The sequence below is a fragment of the Labrus bergylta genome, chromosome 16, assembly GCF_963930695.1.
Source record: "Labrus bergylta chromosome 16, fLabBer1.1, whole genome shotgun sequence".
Classification (NCBI taxonomy): domain Eukaryota; kingdom Metazoa; phylum Chordata; class Actinopteri; order Labriformes; family Labridae; genus Labrus; species Labrus bergylta.
The window spans coordinates 8,677,367-8,697,526 of record NC_089210.1 but is presented as its reverse complement, the minus strand read 5'-3'; the positions used below and the strand labels follow the sequence as shown (position 1 = coordinate 8,697,526).

The following is a 20,160-nucleotide window of genomic DNA, read 5'->3' as shown; positions in this document are numbered from 1 at the left end:
TTGTTTTTTTTTTTAATGAAATAAAATTGACAAATAAAAAAAACAAAAAAAAAAATTCAAAATAAAAAACGTTACATTTATTTTCACATTATTTCCGGTTTTCAGTCAGTGGACTTCATGCCTTCACGCATTTTTGTTTGGTCGTACAAAACAGAATTTGAGATGTGAAATCTAATAACATCAGCAAACAGGCTACATATGTTTAAAGCTTGTTATTGCTTTGGAAATATATATGCTTATGTATATTTTATTTATAATACATGTTTAAACTGTAGCCTATTGTTTTAACTGCACAACTGCTGATGGTACTTAGGTAGGTTATTTATTAATTAATAAATTAGTTTATTTATTATTTATTAGTTTATTAGTTTACCTGTTAAGGAAATACCATATTCAATTACTAAAAAAAACAAAGATACATTTTCATCTGGATACTCTGTGGTAACTATAATACAGCAATAAACAGTAGCCTACACCTTAATGCAGGGGTTCTCAAACTTTTCAGCCTGTGACCCCCCCCCCCCAATTTAACTGTGCAAGAGACTGGGGACCCCAATTGTCCCATGAGGTGCTTCGAACATTTGACACTGCGCACACTATTAGGCCTCACTAAACACTGGCATTAGAACACCACACAACAGCCGAAACACACATCACATATTTTTAAAATTAATCGGTGAAATATGCAATTTTAAACCATTTTCCATTTTTAAATGTGTTTGGAAGGAGTATCGTGACCCCCCTTACAGCGTCTCGCGACAACCCCAGGGGGTCCCGACCCCCACTTTGTGAACCACTGCCTTAATTAATAACTTATGGGATGTAAAATGAAGGATTACGTCAAAGTATTTTTTATTTAAATAATAATTGTATATGTAGCCTATATTTATATTACTATATATGTTATTTTAAGTTTAATAAAATATATATTTTAATGTTAAACAGGATATGGGCAGTGGTAATTTTCTTCTTAACCAGCAGGGGGCAACAAAACAAGCTCGTACTTTAACTTCTCCGAGACACTAGAGGGCTCTGTGGTGAAACTGATACTGTTTAAACACTGAAAGAGCCAAGATGGCGGAATCTGAGGAGCCAAAGAAGGGCCCTTGCACTTTTTTGTTTAAAAAATCGACTAAGAAGTTCTCCGGACGAAAGAGAAAAGCAAGCGACAGCGACAAAGGTATTAATAGTTACTACTTCAGCTCCTGTTCATTGTTCTGTTTACATTTTTAGAGTATAATTTGCTTGCGGGATGCTGCAGCTTTGTAAACGGCCCTGATGTGTCAACCTGTAATGAGTTTACAGTTCGTTTGTTATGACCGACCTGCTGAATGTTCCTGCCTTTTGTAATGACTTCGAGTTACCTGATGAGAAGCTTTGTTAGTGTGGGCAGGTAAACCCGTACTTAGTGCTGCGTTAAGAGTTCCGTCGGAAATTGAAGGTGTATAGGCACTGCTATTTTTCCATTTAAATTCACATATGAGTTGGGATATATTTATTTACATCGGCAGATATAACATGTGGTCAAGCTGTGGAAGTAGCCGTAAGAAGTTATTGCTATTCCCTTTTTTTGTTTGTTTTTTTGTTCCAGATGACAACAGTGATGAGGACCAGAGCTCTGTGGTCAGGAAAGAAAGGAAAGGCCTCAAAGTCAACCCCATGATTCAAAGGGTACCCTGATTAAACATTCCCAATATCAATACACATTACAAAATCCTTCCACGTTTGTAATGAGATTAACCTAACCCTGGTTTTTGTCCCATTTAAGACAAAGAAGGTGGAAAAGGATGCTGTGTCTACCAGTGAAAGTGAAGAAGAGAAAGAAGACAAGAAAATCACTGTTGCTTACAAGTCCACACGATCAGCAGTGAGTTGACACTTGAAATGAAGAAATGCAATGCTTCAATGTGTTTTCTTGGCTCCGGGAGAGTGAATAAGAAACAGTTGTGCATTCCAGCCCTGATTGTTGAGCAATAACTCTTAACTACTCCACTGCTCATATTAAAGACATATTTTGTTTATCCATTTGCAATAATGTTTTTTTGAGCTCTTATCATGTGTTTTTTTTTTTTTCCATTTACTGTTTGTTTTCACAACGTCTGCAGAAATCCTTCTCACGCTCTTTTCTCTCACTTTTGCCCCCAAAAAGAAACCAGAGGGACCAGAGGACATGGGTGCAACTGCTACTTATGAACTGGACACAGAGAAAGACAAGGATGCCCAGGCCATTTTTGAGAAAAGTCAGAAAATCCAAGAGGTAAGAAGAGACCATGTTATTCTTAAAGCCTCACTTTTTTTTTTTTAAATGCTTCACATGGAACTTGACAAAGTGGAAAAAAAATAAAGTTGACTATAGTCTAAAATTTGTCTTCAAAAATCGATTAAAAGTTTCCCTCTCACCTTTGTCTCCCCCAATAGGAGCTAACAGGTAAAGAAGACGATAAAATCTACCGTGGCATTAATAACTACCAAAAATTCATCAAACCAAAAGATACCACCATGGGAAATGCCTCCTCTGGCATGGTCAGGTGAGTACTAGGCATATTACGACATGTTCATGACACGCTTTTTCAGGAAATCTTCATCTTTGAATGCTGAGATGTGATCGTTTTTGTTGAAACAGAAAAGGACCAATCAGAGCCCCTGAACACCTGAGAGCCACAGTGAGGTGGGACTACCAGCCAGACATCTGCAAAGACTATAAGGAAACCGGGTTCTGTGGTTTTGGAGGTGGGTGTCTGTTGTCATCTGTTGGGTGACTATAAAAAAATAAATACAAATAATTAACCATTCTCCTTCTTGTCCTCTTCTGCCATTTAGACAGCTGCAAGTTTCTCCATGACAGATCGGACTACAAACATGGCTGGCAGATTGAGAGGGAACTGGAAGAGGGCAGATATGGGGCAAATGGTGAGCACAGGTGCAAGATTAGAATGTCAGTTTTCTTTCGGGTCTGCATCTGCACTCTGTAACAATACTGTTTGTCATTTAGATGATGAGAACTACGAGGTGAGCAGCGATGACGAGGATTTGCCCTTCAAATGCTTCATCTGCAGGGAGTCCTTCAAGAATCCTATTATTACAAAGTAAGAGCCTTTAAGGTCAAGGTCAAGTTATTTCTATTTATTTATGGTACTTATTAGGATTAAGGTTTTTTTTTGACAAGTGTATTCAAATATTGTATATTGTTACTGACAATATCCGATTTATGCTTTTAAGCAAGTTTTATTTGTTATATTCCAATAATAAATGTTTTTTCAATGTGCAGGGCATTGTTTTTTTTATTTTATTAATTGAGTCGTATATCTCTCAGGTGTCGGCACTACTTCTGTGAGGTCTGCGCTCTCCAGCATTACCGCAAGTCCAAGCGTTGCTATGTGTGCAACACTCAAACCAACGGTGTCTTCAATCCAGCTAAAGGTAAGCAGGTTCTGTCAACGATATTTGAGAAGGGAGACGTTTTTACGTTTTTGTTGGTATTTCATTGAAGTAGACTTTTTCCTAGCCCTGCATGCTTTTTTTTTTTTTTTAGCATTTGTAGTCAGTCAGTTTTGGCGTTCGTGTTTGGAATTACTTTGTTATACAAATGTCATACGGTAAGAGAGACAAAGGGAGAAGATCAACCTAATTTATGTTGTCTGTTATGTTGCCCTGTATTCCAGAACTGATGGCCAAGATGGAGAAACGTCAGGCCGCAGCAGACCAGCCACCGTCAGAGGAGGAAGATTAACATCATCTTAACCTCTTTAACCCCTATCCTTATGTGTTTTTCCATGTACGTATATTCAGAATAAAATATTTTTTTCTAGGTGGTTAAGTGTGTCACCGTGTCGTTTCATAAAGTTAGGACATTAAAGTGAACATGGTTTATTGTTAGAAGTCAGGTTTGACATTTGCAACACTTCGCTTTGCCCTCACTTTCAAACGTTAAGCAGACATAACAAGCACCAATGTAACATTCACGTTAGTAACATCACACCCAGAGCAAGTTCAAGGAAACACACTTCTATGCTTGAAGGATATCTAAATCGATGTTATTTTGAATCTCTGTGTAACAAAAGTGATTCAGAGAGCTAAGAAATGTATATACATGCTGTTTAACTAACTGATGGGGGAAAAAAAAGTCGGAATCCATCTGGTGCAGAGAGGGCCAACTGAGTAAGCTGTGCGGACCGGTGTGCCCCCTTATGGTGGTCTCGCTGAGCAGATGTTCCACATCAAGCAGCCCATGTTCAAACAGGAGGTAGTGTCCCCTCTGAATATTAAATAGCAGCTTCCCACTGATGCGTTCTATGGGGATCTTCAGGGTTCAGGCGACGCCTAGACCCACAGACCATACTCTGAAACCTTAGACACAGCATGAGGCATAGAGGAGTCCTGTAGCGTTCTGGCTCCAGGGGGCTTGTCATGTCTGAGTACAATCTGTAAACATCTGTGTGTGTGTGTGTGTGTGTGTGGAAGAGAGTGAGGTCATCAGTGCAATGCAACAGTCTGTACGTATCTTAAGGACCAAAGCGTGCGAGAGACATCAAAACGAGGCAAAACGGCTGCTGGCTTTAAACCTCCGAGAACAGCAAACTCTTTTCAGTTTTATATCTAAATTATTTACAAGTGGACCATTACAAAAACATCTTCTCCTGTATGCTCTTGGAGATTCCCTATTAGAATCCCCATTAGTGACTCCCCATCAAGTCCTCCATTGTCAGAAGTCCCAGTCGTCCACTTCCAGGTGGCTGAGGCCCGACTCCAGGCTGGCCAGTCCAGAGGGAGAGGCCTGCATCTGGGAGGTCTCGTAGCTCGTGATGGGCGTCACAGGCCTCAACAGCTCCGGCAAAGCTTCTGAGGGCCGGCGTTTTATCTGAGAGGGAGACAGTTGGAGGAAAAAAGTTTGAATAGTAATCTTTTCTTGTATTCTTCCCATCATACCTAACAAAATAAACATTTTATTAACCCTAAATTCAAGCCTTACACACCTGTTTGAAGAAGGGGTGGCCTACGAGAGTGCTGGCAGACGGTCTGAATTAAAATAAATAGAAAACAGTTAATACCCTGTGGCTTTAACATTTTACAACACTTCCTTTACTAAATTCAAGCAGGAAGATAAAGGCCAACCTCTTTTCAGGGTCTCGCTGTAGACACAGCTCAACAAAAGCGTGGAAGTGTGGGGAGAAGGTGCGATTGTAGGGGTGCCCTGACGAGGAGGTGGAGGCCTCCCCGTTGGACTGACGAACTCCTCCAGCACCAGGGCCCTCACAGATCCCAGAATCTGCCCCAGAGCGAGACGGCTTTAGTGACAGCTCCTCTGGGGGGATCGTGGTGGTATCTAGCAAACACGGCACCGTCCCGTTTAGCTTCTCCAGCAGCATCTGTGGAGGAGAAATAGAATAGAAGTATTGATATGATACTGTAGACAAGGGTTTCCTACCCTTTGACTTCAGGAGAAAAGCTCCTTCACCTCTACTGGTCATTTTTTCATGATTTGGCCTTTAATACAATTACAGATTTGAAAGCGAAAGAAGCTTCATTTTCAGAAAAAAACATTATTTATACAAAAGTTATTGACTAAAAGTTAATAATTTGTTACTTCATAACTCGATATGAAGAGATAATTAGACGTGAAGGTGTGACCTGTGTAGCTGGCATGTCTTTGAAGGGAACGTGTCCATTGGCCAGTTCACAGGCAGTGATGCCCAGACTGTAGATGTCTGACCGAGAATCATAACCATGCAGGTTCTGAAAAAGACAAAAACAACAACAACTATCAATAATATGAAATTCACTATCAATGTATCATGTCTTTTAAAACTTGTTTTATGTTTTCTACTAAATCTAAGAAGTGTTACCATCCAACTTTGGCTTCAAAAAGGACATTTCCAAAATCAGGGGCAAAGAAGGTTTTACACAAGGCTTTGGAGGAATCTTTTATTGTACCTGCTGCAGCACCTCAGGACTGAGCCATGGCAGCACCTTGACGCTGTACTGGGGGAAGTCGTGGACAACTCTGGCCCTCTGGCCATGACGGATCAGGCTGAAGATGCTCCGTAGACCTGACATGCAGACCTGTCCGTCTGCTGAGATCAGCACATGGCTGGCCTTCACACTCCTACCCATGATCAAAAGCAGTTACAAACACTGAATATCACATTCAATTGTAATTACAAGAACTGTAAGACTGGTTCAGAAATACTGTTAATGTATTAAACCCAAGAAACCGGTCACATAAATCAGTGTGACATTTGTCTTTAAAACACAAACCAAATGTAGAAAGCTTACCGGTGCACATATCCCATGTGGTGAATGTATTCCAGAGCTTTGAGCATACCAAGTAAAATGTATGCAATGGTCAACTCCGCCATACCATCAGTGAAGTGTGTGCAGATCAGATCTCTGGCTGACCCTGTAAGACCAGCAAAAACAGATGAGATGACGAGGAACTGTCATTTATTAGAACAAGCCATGTTGACATGTGAAGTATAAAATTGGTGAATGTATTTGTATGTCTTACCATAAGCCATGAAGGGGGTGATGACCCACAGCTCATTCTCAGCTATGAAAACACTCTTGTAAGGAAGAATACTGGAGTGATGAAACAGCTTTGACACTTGTAGTTCACTCTGGCAGGGAGATAATAAAACAAAATAAAAAAAATCACACTATTGTGTTGAGAGGACAAAAAAAGATGATTAAGAATCTAATAAGGACCGGAGGGGGAGCAGTCAAGACTGGGAAACTAATCAGAGCACAGATAGAAGGGTTCATAAGTATTTGCTGTGAAGAAGTGAGATGTAAGAAGGGGGGGGCATAGTCCACAAGGGGAGCTGGGTGATGTGTTCATGTGCTGAGGCTGACCTGCAGGTAAGTAACCATGTCGTTAGTGCATGACTCCATGTCAATCCGTCGGATGGCCACATGCTCCCCAGTGGGTCTGTACCGGGCCAGGTTCACTGCCAGCAAGTCATCCAGACCCCGTCCTAAAACACAGACACAGACTTCACTCGGACACTTTTTTTTTTTCATGTCTTTGGTAAACACATGTCCTCATCCAGTCCGTGTTATACGATACCAAACAAGTGCATAGCTTAGCATTGTTCTGTTCAGCTCATGTAAAAAAAAAAGTTACAGGACAAACAAGATTCAAACATGTATACATTCAATAATCCAATATGTGTTTCAGACTTTGTGTTGCATCCTTTGGATTCTACTTTAGCAAAGACAGCTTGTTACTGCCAACAAAGAGAAATCGTGTCCTCAAAGAGTTCAGGTGTGTCTTTTCCTTTTACATACCGATAATAGTAAGGACCTCGTAGGAGCCGCTGTCAGGGAGGAAGCTGCCCATGGTGTCCCGATGAGGGAGGGAGGTCAGACTCTCCTGACTATCCTCATGGGCCTGGAGGTAGGGAGGGGAGGAAGCAGAACAGAATGAAGCTGTTCTGTGACACTGACTTCACTTGTTAGAGCGTAGGACTTTACCAGAGGGCTGGGTAAGTGTTAAAAGATCGCCTAAGGACAGGATGAACTTTGTTATCAAGGTGTGTTAGCAGGATTCTTGGCACTAGATTTTATTGGCCCAAGATAATAACGAGTTTATGAACTTCAGATTCTAACATCTTTATAAACTGCATATCTAATATATATAGAATTTAATCTAACATACAGAAAAAAAAAATAGGTTTAGTTGAGTTCCAGTTCATTTAAACGTGTGAGTAACAAAAACATGTAGAGAAATGCTAATGAGGACTCCTGAATCCCATTAATATATCACCATTTAAAATATGGAAAGGGACAGATTGCAGTAGCAAGCTGCGAGGGCAAATGAGGGCAAGCTGTATGAGCATTTTGATTGTTTCTGTGGTGAAAAGAATGAAGACAGTGCACTTCACTGAGCATAATTTCACCCGACGGGCCAGAGGTGATTTTGAGATGGAGATCCAGGACACACAGAAGTTGAAAAATATCCTGAAGAGTTGATTGGGATGTGGACCTTTACTCTACATGTAAAGTTAATTAAAACCTGTACATTAAACGTCCCTTAATGGAAGAGTCAAACATGCTAGAGCGCCCATATATGTTAAGGTAACATCGGTCATTCTTAATCTTATCAGAGGGCACAAACTACCATCGTGATCAGATTCAGACGGGGTTGCCATGCTTTGCTAAAGCTGAGCATTTAGAACGCCTTCAATCTACATCCTGCAGGGACACAAAGTGGCTGACATCAGTGTGGGACTGCAAGTGTGACAACACAAATTCACCATCAACTCAACAACAGGCTGTCAGCACAGACAAGCAGTGTCAAACACTCACAACACATGATTAGACTCTTAAGTGAGAAAGACACCAAAACCTGGAGCACAGCATGTTCACAGCACACCCGCGGAACTATTCAAATAGGCTTTAAAAAAAAACCTTGACGGTTAACTCGACCGTGCCGTTCCTCTTCCTCAAAAGCAGAAGCCCAGGTGTGTGAAGTGAGATGTCCCCTTTGAGCTACGAGCATGTACTGCGTGTTCCGTGAACTACAAACTCATGCAAACATGTATGTGCGTAAGCCTTGGGGGATGGGGGGGTTGTGGTTGTTACTCTACATATAAATCTCTGTGCGCACACACTCATGCATGCACGCAGATGTACAAAAGCCACATGGGGGAGTGATAATGCAGTGACAGGAGTACCACACTTACTTTCCTGTGAGAGAGTCCCTGAGCTTGCTCTAGGGTAGAAAAACCACATCAATGACATAAAAGACATGTACACACACAAACAGGAGAAGGATCTGTGTTTAGAGCAGCTCTTCAACTGGGGGGGGGGGAGGGGGGGGGGGGCATCTGGTAGAGGGGTTTCTGCAGCAGGCTTTGTCATGATAATTAATGGGAATATTATTCACTTGATTTTCTAGAATATTTCCTCAGATACTATAAATGGCAATGACAACAAAGAACAGCCAAAACATAAAAGACCAACGTGAACCATCGTGCAGTATTGAGCAACGATCTGCCTGCAGGAAAATGAAAATGAGGCAAAGCTTGCAAAGAAAGGAAACATGAAGGGATGATTAACCCTGTCATCTCCCCATAAAGGACCGAAGCTTCAATAAAGTGCCAAATTTAAACTGAATTATTTATGTGGCAAAACAAAAGGGGCCTGAGAAGATGAACAAACCTCTGATAAGACAGCCACGATCATGATGTTTTTCATCTTCAGGGGACATGTCGGTAACCATCTATAGTCCTAAAAATGTCCATTTCAGTCTACCTCTGCATACTCTATGGTACTCGTATGTAGGATTGTAATCAGACTTCTATAAATATAAAAAAGATTAATCTGCTAACTGGTCCTAGTAGGGAGAAAACACTGTCACTCAATAATTTACAGCCAGGGTTAAAATATTTTAGCCTCTGATAGAAAATAATGTTCAGACAGACATTAAAATGTTCCTCAATTACAAAAATAACAGATGTTAAATGTGTTAAACCATTCCTCAAGACCCGTATATACTGGCCTTAATCAAGGCAAGGATAATTACTTTTTTCCTTATAAACATACATGATACGATTTAATTTCTTGAAAAAAAGCTAAGTTGCAAGAAGTAAACAAAAACCTTGATCACTTGATACTAAAAATGTGCAGCTGCAGTCTTTAAAAATGTGGCTCTAACGCTGCTAGTGCCTGGCCAATCAGAGACGTTCAGCGCTGCATGCCCTGGCCCAAAAGTCCCTGGACTTACTACCCCCCCCCCCAATCAGCCTCTTTTTTTGGGGGGTAGATCATTTACCCCACAACTCAATTTAGACCCAGGCAGCTTCGGTTAAAACGCACGTAGTTCTTCAAAAAGACCCCACTTCTGGAGGGAAGTTCCTCCAGTCCAAAAAGGGCTTATGGTGGTCTTTATAGCCATCAAACAATGATAACATTGACAGAATTTGCAAACAGGTAGATTCACGATATCTGTGGAGTTAATTGTGAGGGTTTCATACAGTCTAAATGAGTAGATTTGTTTTGAAACTAGGCCTGGGAAAAAAAAAAAACATAGTAAGGCAACACTAAAACCTAAACCATCAACTAAACACTTTTACATGTTTATTTATGAGCTCAGATTTTGTTAAGTGACAAACTAATAAATACACATTGTAGAAGCAGAACAGAAAACAAAGTCCTCGCCTCTAATTACCTAAGTGCCACTGTCAATAAGCAAATGTGGCTAATAGTTAATCAATCGTAATCACAAGAGGGATAAGGTTAAATTCAAGTACAAAAGCAAATTATATTCAATAGCCAAAATAAATTGTGCAACCATTATACACGCAAGGAAAACACATTCACAAGCAGCATTAAACAAAAATGGCACAGACTTTTTAATGGGACCAGCCAACATGAGACATTAATTAAAAAGGGGGATTTCACTGGTGCCAAAGTCAGATAAGTTATTGTAGCCGACAGGGGAGATGTGGCAGTACTGTCAAAGACACTGGCTGATTGGATAGAAAACTTTTATCATTTCAATTCAAAGATGACATCAGAGAAGCAGAGCAAAGCAACTACCCTACTTACAGTAGATGATGCCTTAAACCTCACCTCCAAATAACTCCAAATCCCGCAGGCTCTCCACACTCAATTTCTCAGATACCCAGCGCTGACAGACACAGAGGGTTAGTGACAGACAGGGAGAGGAGAGAGAAAATGCAAGCAAGAGTAAGGACATTTTCCATAGAAATAAACACATGTATAAGGCAGTTGAGGAAGCTGATATTTTTAATCAAATGCAACAATATCATGTAGATTTTCTAAAAAGGGCTGTTTGAGTTCTTTTCCAGAACTGTATACCGCAGATTATTGGGTAATGATAAGAAACACGTCTAAATGCTTGCAATGACAGGTGTCTATGATGTGATTCTACAGTTTTCCATTGAGGGATTAAGGCTTCTTCTGGACCCAAAGATCAATTGTAATCAGAAAATGAGGAGGTACTTGACAAACACTTACAAGAAAAGACATGGATCCTTTTGAGAGTTGTTACATATGAAACGCTGAAATCTCATCCAAGGAATGTCGGTCGTGAAAGTGAGAAAACGCTGAGGGAGAAGTTGTCTCTGATATGCTGTTACCTGCAAGGGGACAAAAGTCACTTGTAATTGCTCAATGGTGATAATTGTTACTTTATTATGAGACTGTTATTGCATGTCTATAGAACCGACCGCAAAAAAAATCACAAATACTAAAACCATACAAGGTACGGTGCAGACTAGGGCTGGGCGATATATCGAGTTTTTAAGATATATCTATATATTTTCAATCGAGATAAAGGGTAAGACAATATCGTTAATATCGATACAGTTCATGTTGCATTAAAATAACGTTTTATACATCTACGGTAGAGCTGCCAGTTCACGTATTTCTCATGTCTCTCTCTCTCTCTCTCTCTCTCTGCCAAACTCAACAAACTAAATGGTTGACAAAACACACAACTGTGTTTACTGCGTTATGCAGAAAATGAACTGACTTCACAAACAGGTAGTTTATTTTCATGAACATGTTGAACTTGTTGCAACTGACTGTTGATAAAAGACGTATCGATACATATCGAGTATTCATGCGAAAAAAAATATCGAGATATTACTTTTGGTCCATATCGCCCAGCCCTATAATGCAGAGACATTACAAATAAATAGCTGAGTCGGGTTTCAATATTATTACTTACTTTCAGATTGAACAGTAGTACACTAAGTCCTACTTTAGTTTTACAGAATGAGAAGTCAGTTCAATCTATCCTGCTCGACTCTTAATGCTCACATTGATGGTAGAGGCTTGTGTTCTTTAAAACAGAGAGAGGGTCTGATATATTACCAGGCAGACACATGCTTATTTTAGTGGAAGCAGTCCATCCTTGAGCAGATACTGAGTAATGGTAACTCTAGTTGAAGCTAAACGAGGTGAGAAAACGGACAATAATCTGATTGCATACTGCACAACATCATGCGTTTGAGAGAAAAGAAAGATAATAACAGAATCTGCATGTTTACTCACGCAGATTTTGTCCCCTCAGTCTTAAAAATAGTGTCGTTTGCACAACTGAATAACAGGGATAATATTGCATACACAGGTATTTCGATTTATAACAACAGGAGATGGTTTTATCTATTTAATCAAAGAAGAATAAACTCTAGTTAGTTATAGCATATCCGTAACAAGCTCAGTTGGAGCTAATGGTTCGCTTCTGTTGTAAGACGCAGGCTAGCTGGTTAAATTACAGATCGCTAAAAGAAGCTACCGTCACTTATTTTAGCTGCAATAACTGCATTGTTTTAAGTTTAAAAATACTCACTCGTGTAATGTTTGGAACAGAAATGTTTCTCGTGTGTCAGGGGAACTTATTTTTTTAGCTAGCCATCCCCTCCTGCGGTTGTTTTATTTTTTTCGGGGGGGGGGGGGGGGGGGCATATTTCCACTGCGCTGTGCCGAACGTCGTGTCGCGCACATAACGACGACACGGTTCTCCTCGGAGAAAGTTTTGCGCGCACCTATGACGTCAGCGTATCTCGATCTGAAAAAAAAAAAAAAAAAAAAAAAACATCGGAGGTTTTTTTTTTTGTTGCTTGCATCGGAAAACAGGTGAGTTACCAGCGACGAACTTTTTCTGTTTGGATTGTATCGAGTCATTTTCGTCAACGAACGACGTTACTGTAAAGCTGTAAAAACGGGGGGCAGCACAGATCAGTCTAAATAATCCGCAAGGCGATTTTATAGATAGGCCGCGGTGTTACAGCACCCTTCACTGCGGCTTCGTTTGCGGCCTTGAGCTAACGCTAACAGTGTGCGTCAGGATAACAGAAGATGTGCTGTTAATGACTATGCTTTTTGACACATCATTCAAGTAATTTTTGTATTACTTTAATGCAAAAGTCACCATTCTTGTGCGTGAAGCTGACTCAAACTTGTGCACTGCTTTGTACCGGCGTGTTTGTTGTGTGTCTCACAGGCTGTTTATTTATGTCAGATCATCCTGTTGACTTTAACTGTCTTCAGAAACTCGATTTTAAAAGGATGTGGGATGAATGTGTTATTGATCTGTCAATAACAGGCGTGCGTAAGTGCATTTCTAATTAACTGCTGGTGTTTATTGGTACACATGGCTACAGATATAAACATGAACTACACGGCTTCGTTTAGATACTTTAAATCAGGGGTTCTCAAACTTTACAGGTCGTGACCCCCAAACAGAGGGTGACAGAAACTGGGGACCCCCCCACTGTTCTTTAAGGTGGGTAGTTAGGTATATAACATAGTGACAGCCACGCACACACTAATAAACCTATGCAAAAACTAGGAACACAAAATGATACAACATCCTAAAAGAATTAAAATGTTCATTTCCATTTCACTTAATGATACTGTCTTATATGACATTGGACTACTACTACATAGGGCATCTCGCGGCCCCCCCCCCTCTTGGTGGCTGGCGACCCACCTTGGGGTCCTGGGCCCCCCCCACTTTGGGAACCACTGCTTTTTTAAATGGCCTCTGCTGCTCTGGGTAGTGTAACTGTTGTGGACAAACTAAACAAAAAGCGAAACTTTGTGACGTCTAAAAAGCAGCAAATAACCAAACTGTGACTTCACGAGCAAACTGAGTTGGAGTCTGTGCTCCTGCTTGAATATTTTTACCTCATGGCTGATCGTTGGGTCTCTCAGTTAGACCGTGTTCGTCAACTATACTTCACCCTAAGTAATACTAATTGACTGAATGGCACCTAAAAATGGCTTTTCAACAAGTTCTTACTAAGTCATGTTCTAGTGGGAGTACTTAAATATTTAATACCAAGACAGGAAAAGATGTTTAAAAAGAAAATTGAGACTAATAAAGGCTTTCACTCCTGTTTTTACAGCACAGCCATGAACTGGAACAAAGGTGGCCCCGGTGTGAAGCGTGGTTTTGGATTTGGAGGATTTTCCCTCGCAGGGAAAAAAGAGGAACCTCAGTCTGCTCCGAAATCTCAAACTTCATTCGGAGCAACAGGATCAGGTGGAGCCTATGGAAAGAACCAGCAGCTCCCATCGTTCTACAAAATAGGGACAAAAAGAGCTAATTTTGATGAGGAAAATGCGTAAGTATACATTTCTCCTACACACATAGATACAATCTAATAACCATTTTGAAACCCTGAGAGATGTATCTGTATAGATTGTGATTTAAATCTTTTTTTTTTTTTTTCTTTCAACAAGATACTTTGAAGATGATGAAGAGGAGTCCAGCAGCAACGTGGACCTGCCGTATATCCCAGCTGAGAACTCACCCACACGGCAGCAGATGCAGTCCGGTGGTGGCTCAGATAGTGAGGACGATCCTCTTGATGCCTTCATGGCGGAGGTTGAGGTAAGATGTAAATTATATTTAAAAAAGAAGACAGACCAGTATGTATGCTTCCAAGGTTTAATCTGCTTTGTTTGTCTAACACGTTTTCTCCTGCAGAGCCAGGCAGCTAAAGACATGAGGAAACTAGAGGAAAAGGAAAAGGAGAAAAAGTCAGCCAAGTAAGACTTCATTATACTCACATTATTAAACATGCTTGATTTTGACACACTTCTGAGGTCCTTATTGAGGCACTTAAATTTAAATTTGATCGTAAGGAAAAAAAACAAATCTCCCACATCTGAGGGAAAGTAAAAGCCCACTTATTTGGGACAATCACATTTTAAATTTGTATTTTACACATGTACAATTCTATAACTTTTAGAAACTGAGCAGTTAAGATTAAAGCAGAAGTTATTTGTAATTTTTTTTAAATTTACCGGCAAAAACATTGCACATCAAACAATGTCTTTGCTGGCTTAATATATATATATATATCATCAGGTAAGCAGGGTGTTCTAGTCTATGGGATGTGGGCTGTCTTGGGTGTATGAACGAGCCGCAGGGAAGTTTTTTTTTTCTCCGCTTGTCATTTCAGGGGTATTCGTGATGACATTGAAGAGGAAGATGAACAAGTGAGTGAGCCCTCCAAAGTTCTTCATCCACTACATGGTTGATCAGAGAGGTCTTCGGAAACAAACATTCAATACATTTCTCTCTCTCTCTCTCTCTAATCTCATAAAGGCCCTTCCTTCTGTTCTATCTGACCATGCAGGTTGCATTTAGCATCTTTACGATGGTATTGTTTGTCTTGTGCAGATTAGAAAAGCATGTTTAAATCGTTGAGCTATGTCAGCAAGTGAAGGAATTGTTGATTGCAAAAAAAATAGTTCATCCTTTTGTTTTAAGCTGAATGTGTCCATGGATATTTTTCAGTTACTGGTGCCTGGATGCTGTACTGAGAAGCAAACCAGCTTAGTTTTTAACATATAAGGCTATGCTCTCTGCAGGAAGCCTACTTCCGCTACATGGCAGAGAATCCCACAGCTGGGCTGACTCAAGAGGAAGAGGACGAAAACATTGACTATGACAGTGACGGGAACCCAATCGCTCCTGCCACCAAGAAAATCATCTTGCCACTTCCTCCCATTGACCACTCTGAGGTACAGTTGACAATGCTAACAGACGGTTAACGGGTGTTACCTGAATGGTGGATCAAACTGTTTTTTTTTTTTTTTTTATCCGTAGATTGATTACCCACCCTTTGAGAAAAACTTCTACAATGAGCATGAAGAGCTCAGCAACTTGACAGCAACACAAGTGTTGGAGTTAAGGCAGAAGCTAAACTTGAGGGTAAGTTTGGATTTTTTGAACAACGGTAAATATCTGTTAAATGATACATATGTCAAAGCTGATTTACTTTTGATTGTTATTATTTTGTAATTGTTCTAATTATTTAATTTCTTCTTATCTTTTGGTCTGTCTCAGGTATCGGGTGCGGCCCCTCCAAAACCTTCTACTAGTTTTGCCCACTTCAGCTTTGACGAGCAGCTAATGCACCAAATCCGCAAGTCTGAGTACACTCAGCCCACTCCCATTCAGTGTCAGGTATTGCGCAAGTTTGTCTAAAAGGTTGCAACAGGATTGAATGTAATATATTTTTTTTAAATACGTAAAAGGAGCATATTTTATATTTTTGTTCTTGATTTGGATTTTAGGGTGTGCCCATTGCTCTGTCTGGAAGGGACATGATTGGTATCGCAAAAACTGGCAGTGGCAAAACGGCAGCTTTTATCTGGCCCATGCTGGTTCACATCATGGACCAAAAGGAACTGGAGGCAGGAGACGGGCCCATTGCCATCATTGTGTGTCCCACTAGAGAGCTTTGTCAGCAGGTAAGCAGCGGGAAGGGACTGAGTCAGACTTCTGAATGTTCAGAGAAGCAGGATTGAGTTTAAATGTATTGTTTCACATGTCGACCTATTCATGCATTTTGTCATTTGTAATGTTTTCCAGATCCATGCAGAATGTAAGCGTTTCGGTAAAGCCTACTCACTGCGTTCTGTGGCTGTGTATGGAGGAGGCAGCATGTGGGAGCAGGCCAAAGCTCTTCAGGAGGGAGCAGAGATTGTGGTGTGCACTCCGGTAAGAGAAAAGACAAATAACTTGATTTTTGTACCAGCCTTCTTACAGACAATTAACCCGTACTCCTTTGCTGCAATAAATGCTAAATGTACTCTTTTGTGTGTGTTTGCTCAGGGTCGTCTGATTGACCACGTGAAAAAAAAGGCCACGTCCCTGCAGAGAGTATCATACCTTGTGTTTGATGAGGCGGATCGCATGTTCGATATGGGTTTTGGTGGGTTGGAATTCGCCGCGTTGCTACAAAAATGAAAAAAAACCTGTTTTGGGCTTCTTGAGCTTATTATGTTTTCCCTTTCAGAATATCAGGTTCGATCCATTGCCAGCCATGTGCGCCCAGACAGACAGAGTAAGTAGAATGATTAAGATAACGCTTCAGTATCATAAGCAGCATAGTGGATTTATCTATTTTATAACCTGTATTATCATTTCTTTCTCAGCTCTTCTGTTCAGCGCTACTTTCCGAAAGAAGATCGAGAGGCTGGCCAGAGACATCTTGATAGATCCAATTCGTGTGGTGCAGGGAGACATTGGAGAGGTAAGCGGCATCCCACAGTCTTTGTGAAAAAACACAACTTAATTCAGAGCTGTTGCTCCAACAGAAATACGACAATATTTCCTGTGCAGATCCCATGTTTCATTACTCTTCCTGTCACCAGGCCAATGAGGATGTGACCCAGGTGGTGGAGCTGCTGCCTTTGGGGTCGGACAAATGGGGCTGGCTGACCAAGCGGCTGGTCGAGTTCACCTCCTCCGGCTCAGTCCTGATCTTCGTCACCAAAAAGGCAAACTGCGAGGAACTGGCTACTAACCTGACCCAGGAGGGCTACAGTCTGGGCCTCCTGCATGGAGACATGGACCAGAGTGAGAGGAACAAGGTCATCAGTGACTTCAAGAAGAAGAATTTGCCTGTTCTGGTGGCCACTGATGTAGCTGGTGAGTACAAAAAGATGAGGAGGTGATAAAGGAGATGGGACAAGGTTTATATATATATATGTACACATGTATGAGTTGCTTATTTGTCTCCCATTTCAAATGCAAATTGTAGTATTCCGCTAGACAAAAGTAACAACATTATGATATTGACTTATAATTGTAAAATCGGCTCTGAACATTCCTGTTTTCTTTTCCGCCCCAGCTCGTGGTCTGGACATCCCATCCATTCGCACAGTGGTGAACTACGACGTGGCGCGAGACATCGACACACACACACACAGGATTGGTCGAACTGGTCGCGCCGGAGAGAAGGGTCTTGCTTACACTCTCCTCACCAACAAAGACACATCATTCGCCGGTGACCTTGTGAGAAATCTGGAGGGAGCGAATCAAGGTGTTTCCAAAGAGCTGATGGACTTGGCTATGCAGGTTAGAGAGGAAGTGAAAACAAATAATAATAATAATAATAATACAGAAAGAGCTTGAAGCGTTGTGTAGATTTTCATAGGAGTGAGTGGTCTAACTTTTTTTTCTCTTTACCCAGAATCCCTGGTTCAGGAAATCCCGATTCAAGAGTGGAAAAGGAAAGAAGTTGAATATTGGTGGAGGTGGTCTTGGTTATAGAGAAAGACCAGGCTTGGGGGCTGAAAGTTCTGTGAGTCCCTACACTGTTGTACAAATTACTATGTACTTACAAATAAATAAAATGTCAACAAACTTCTTTTGACCCTCTCTTGAAGAATAAGGAGATTCATGGTGAGCCAAACGTTAGAAACCCTGTGTTGTCTTTGCAGGAACGCGGCGGTGGCAGCAGTGTGTTGTCTTCCACCGGCAATTACGAAGGCTTCACCAAAGCGACCAGCGGGGCAATGGGAGATCGTATGTCTGCGATGAAACAGGCCTTTCAGGTAGACACTGTAACATCTTAAACACATATCATAACTTTATGCTTTCACATTATTTCAAAGCTATTTATATATAGTTCTATTTCTTTCAAGGAACTTATTTCAAATACTTTTAAGAGCTTCAATTTATAATACTATACCTCTATTGCTGTTATTTTTAATAACTTTGCATATGTGTGTAATTCTTGTTTATAAATGTAATCATTATATTAAAATAAAAAATAATATACAGTGATATGAAAAATTCTATCGTTCTCCTACTGACTTGTCTCTGGGCCCGTTCGACGTGTTCAGTCTTCTTTCTCCAGGCAGCTAATCTCTATACTCATCTCCTCTTATCTAGGCCCAGTATAAGAGCCACTTTGTGGCTGCATCCAGTGGCCCTCCAAAGCTCAGCACCAAGTCCAGCAGCTCGTCAGGCTGGACCAGTGCTGGCAGCCTGAGCTCTGTGCCCACAGAGGCTGCCAATGGTTCAGAAAGGTCCCAGGGCGTCACCATGTCCATGTCTGGCTTCACCAGCGCCGGCACCCTGAGCTCTGTGCCCACCACTCAAACCAGTTCACAGCAAAGTTTCACCCCACCAGCTCCTCCCTCACAGAGAGACGGCTCACGGGACAGGCACAGCGAGGACCGGGGCCGTGACAGCTACCACCGCCACAGCGAGAGGAGCGATAGACACAGTGGAGAGGACCGCTACAGTGACCGCGATCGTCATGGAGACAGAGATCGGGACAGCTATAGTGACCGGGACCGCCACAGTAGCAGCAGCAGCAGCAGCAGCAGCAGCAGCCGCCACAGCGATAGTCGAAATGGAGATGGAAGCAAGAGGGACAGAGAAGATCGGAGGAGTGAGAGGGACGGGGGAGACAGGGGGAGTGGGGATGGAAGGGACAGAGGAGGAGACGACAGCTTTGCCGTACCTGAACCGCCAAAACGTAGAAAGAGCAGGTGGGACAACTAAAGAAATAAATAGAAACATCAAAAGAATTTAATGTGCAACCAACTGCTTCATGATGAGTTAGTCTCTTTTGTAAGCAGACATCAAAGCATATCAAGGGCTGACACAAGCACAGGACTTTAAATAGATGTGTACTGGCGCTCCTGTCAGGTTAGTTAGGACATCATCATTTGTTCAGAGCTAGACAGTGTGTCAGGCATATAAACACAAGCAACTCGGAGACAGCCACTGTACATATTCCATCAAGACCGTTGTTATTGTAAGTCAGTAGGGTCGAGCAATAGCGCTGTAATGAATCCTGCTGTTAGGTTGTGATGGTTGTTGTCTTTTTTCCTGTCACTGAGCTCCAAACATGCCTTTGTGCTTGCAAACTGGTTGCTTTATTTTGGATATTTGCCAACTGTGTTTGTGTGTTTGCATTTTGTTAAATGACAAACCTAACTCTAGGAACTGTTTATTTTTGGAGACACTCTGTGACGGTCAAACGTACTTATAAAAACCTATGTACAATTTTCTTTGTGTCTTGTATTTGAGTTTTAGTGAAGTGCCTTTCCATGGCATTTAGTCTCGTTATGCTTTTGAAATGTTTTTTCAAAAAGATGCATTTGATTTTACAAGAGGAAGTGTTCATTCACAAAAAAAGGAAAATGTGAAGTTTTGATTAAAAGACGTGTAAGGCATCCACCTTTCTATCTACTTTCTTTGACATTTGAACATCTGTTGAGCTCTATTTTGCTAGGATAAACAATTTCTTATTTTATACCTGTTCTTAAGATTAAGATTTACTTTTATTGATCCCCACAAGGGGAAATTTCAGTTTTTACACTCTGTAAGTCATGAACACACACACATGCAGAAACAGGATCCTATGGACA

The 20,160-nt window shown here is 41.1% G+C and overlaps 3 protein-coding genes across 9 annotated transcripts; 2 read left to right on the top strand and 1 right to left on the bottom strand.

The window, feature by feature from the left end:
• The first annotated feature begins 1,040 nt into the window (after positions 1-1,040).
• Positions 1,041-3,812, top strand: rnf113a (ring finger protein 113A). Of its 2 annotated transcripts, none has more exons than XM_020645735.3 (10): positions 1,041-1,180; positions 1,592-1,671; positions 1,769-1,867; positions 2,150-2,257; positions 2,419-2,528; positions 2,624-2,730; positions 2,821-2,910; positions 2,993-3,086; positions 3,314-3,420; positions 3,663-3,812. In XM_020645735.3, exons 1-10 carry the CDS (start codon positions 1,075-1,077, stop codon positions 3,728-3,730), a joined length of 969 nt encoding a protein of 322 aa, XP_020501391.1. In that variant the 5' UTR covers positions 1,041-1,074; the 3' UTR covers positions 3,731-3,812. The 2 variants fall into 2 exon arrangements, with proteins under 2 accessions (XP_020501391.1, XP_029135510.1); XM_029279677.2 differs by having other exon boundaries at positions 1,051-1,180; positions 1,595-1,671.
• Positions 3,813-3,851: 39 nt separating this feature from the next.
• strada (STE20 related adaptor alpha) lies at positions 3,852-12,458 on the bottom strand. Of its 4 annotated transcripts, XM_065964351.1 has the most exons (14): positions 12,320-12,414; positions 11,696-11,809; positions 10,981-11,102; positions 10,573-10,630; positions 8,682-8,710; positions 7,285-7,387; positions 6,850-6,971; positions 6,506-6,614; positions 6,274-6,397; positions 5,932-6,103; positions 5,629-5,733; positions 5,113-5,366; positions 4,974-5,016; positions 3,852-4,858 (listed from the first exon to the last, which is right to left on the bottom strand). In XM_065964351.1, the coding sequence occupies exons 3-14, from the start codon at positions 10,990-10,992 to the stop codon at positions 4,703-4,705; spliced, it is 1,287 nt and encodes a 428-aa protein (XP_065820423.1). In that variant the 5' UTR covers positions 10,993-11,102; positions 11,696-11,809; positions 12,320-12,414; the 3' UTR covers positions 3,852-4,702. The 4 variants fall into 4 exon arrangements, with proteins under 4 accessions (XP_065820423.1, XP_065820422.1, XP_065820424.1 ...); XM_065964350.1 differs by lacking the exon at positions 11,696-11,809 and having other exon boundaries at positions 12,320-12,458; XM_065964352.1 differs by lacking the exons at positions 8,682-8,710; positions 10,573-10,630; positions 11,696-11,809 and having other exon boundaries at positions 12,320-12,458.
• A 50-nt stretch (positions 12,459-12,508) lies between these two features.
• ddx42 (DEAD (Asp-Glu-Ala-Asp) box helicase 42) lies at positions 12,509-19,965 on the top strand. 3 transcript variants are annotated; one of them, XM_020645700.3, is made up of 18 exons: positions 12,509-12,606; positions 13,881-14,099; positions 14,218-14,368; positions 14,465-14,526; positions 14,943-14,979; positions 15,355-15,507; positions 15,593-15,697; positions 15,833-15,952; positions 16,063-16,239; positions 16,361-16,489; positions 16,604-16,703; positions 16,788-16,835; positions 16,927-17,024; positions 17,146-17,422; positions 17,625-17,851; positions 17,967-18,077; positions 18,217-18,330; positions 18,671-19,965. In XM_020645700.3, exons 1-18 carry the CDS (start codon positions 12,518-12,520, stop codon positions 19,286-19,288), a joined length of 2,835 nt encoding a protein of 944 aa, XP_020501356.2. In that variant the 5' UTR covers positions 12,509-12,517; the 3' UTR covers positions 19,289-19,965. The 3 variants fall into 3 exon arrangements, with proteins under 3 accessions (XP_020501356.2, XP_065820420.1, XP_065820421.1); XM_065964348.1 differs by lacking the exon at positions 12,509-12,606; XM_065964349.1 differs by lacking the exons at positions 12,509-12,606; positions 13,881-14,099; positions 14,943-14,979 and having other exon boundaries at positions 14,313-14,368.
• Positions 19,966-20,160: the final 195 nt, after the last annotated feature.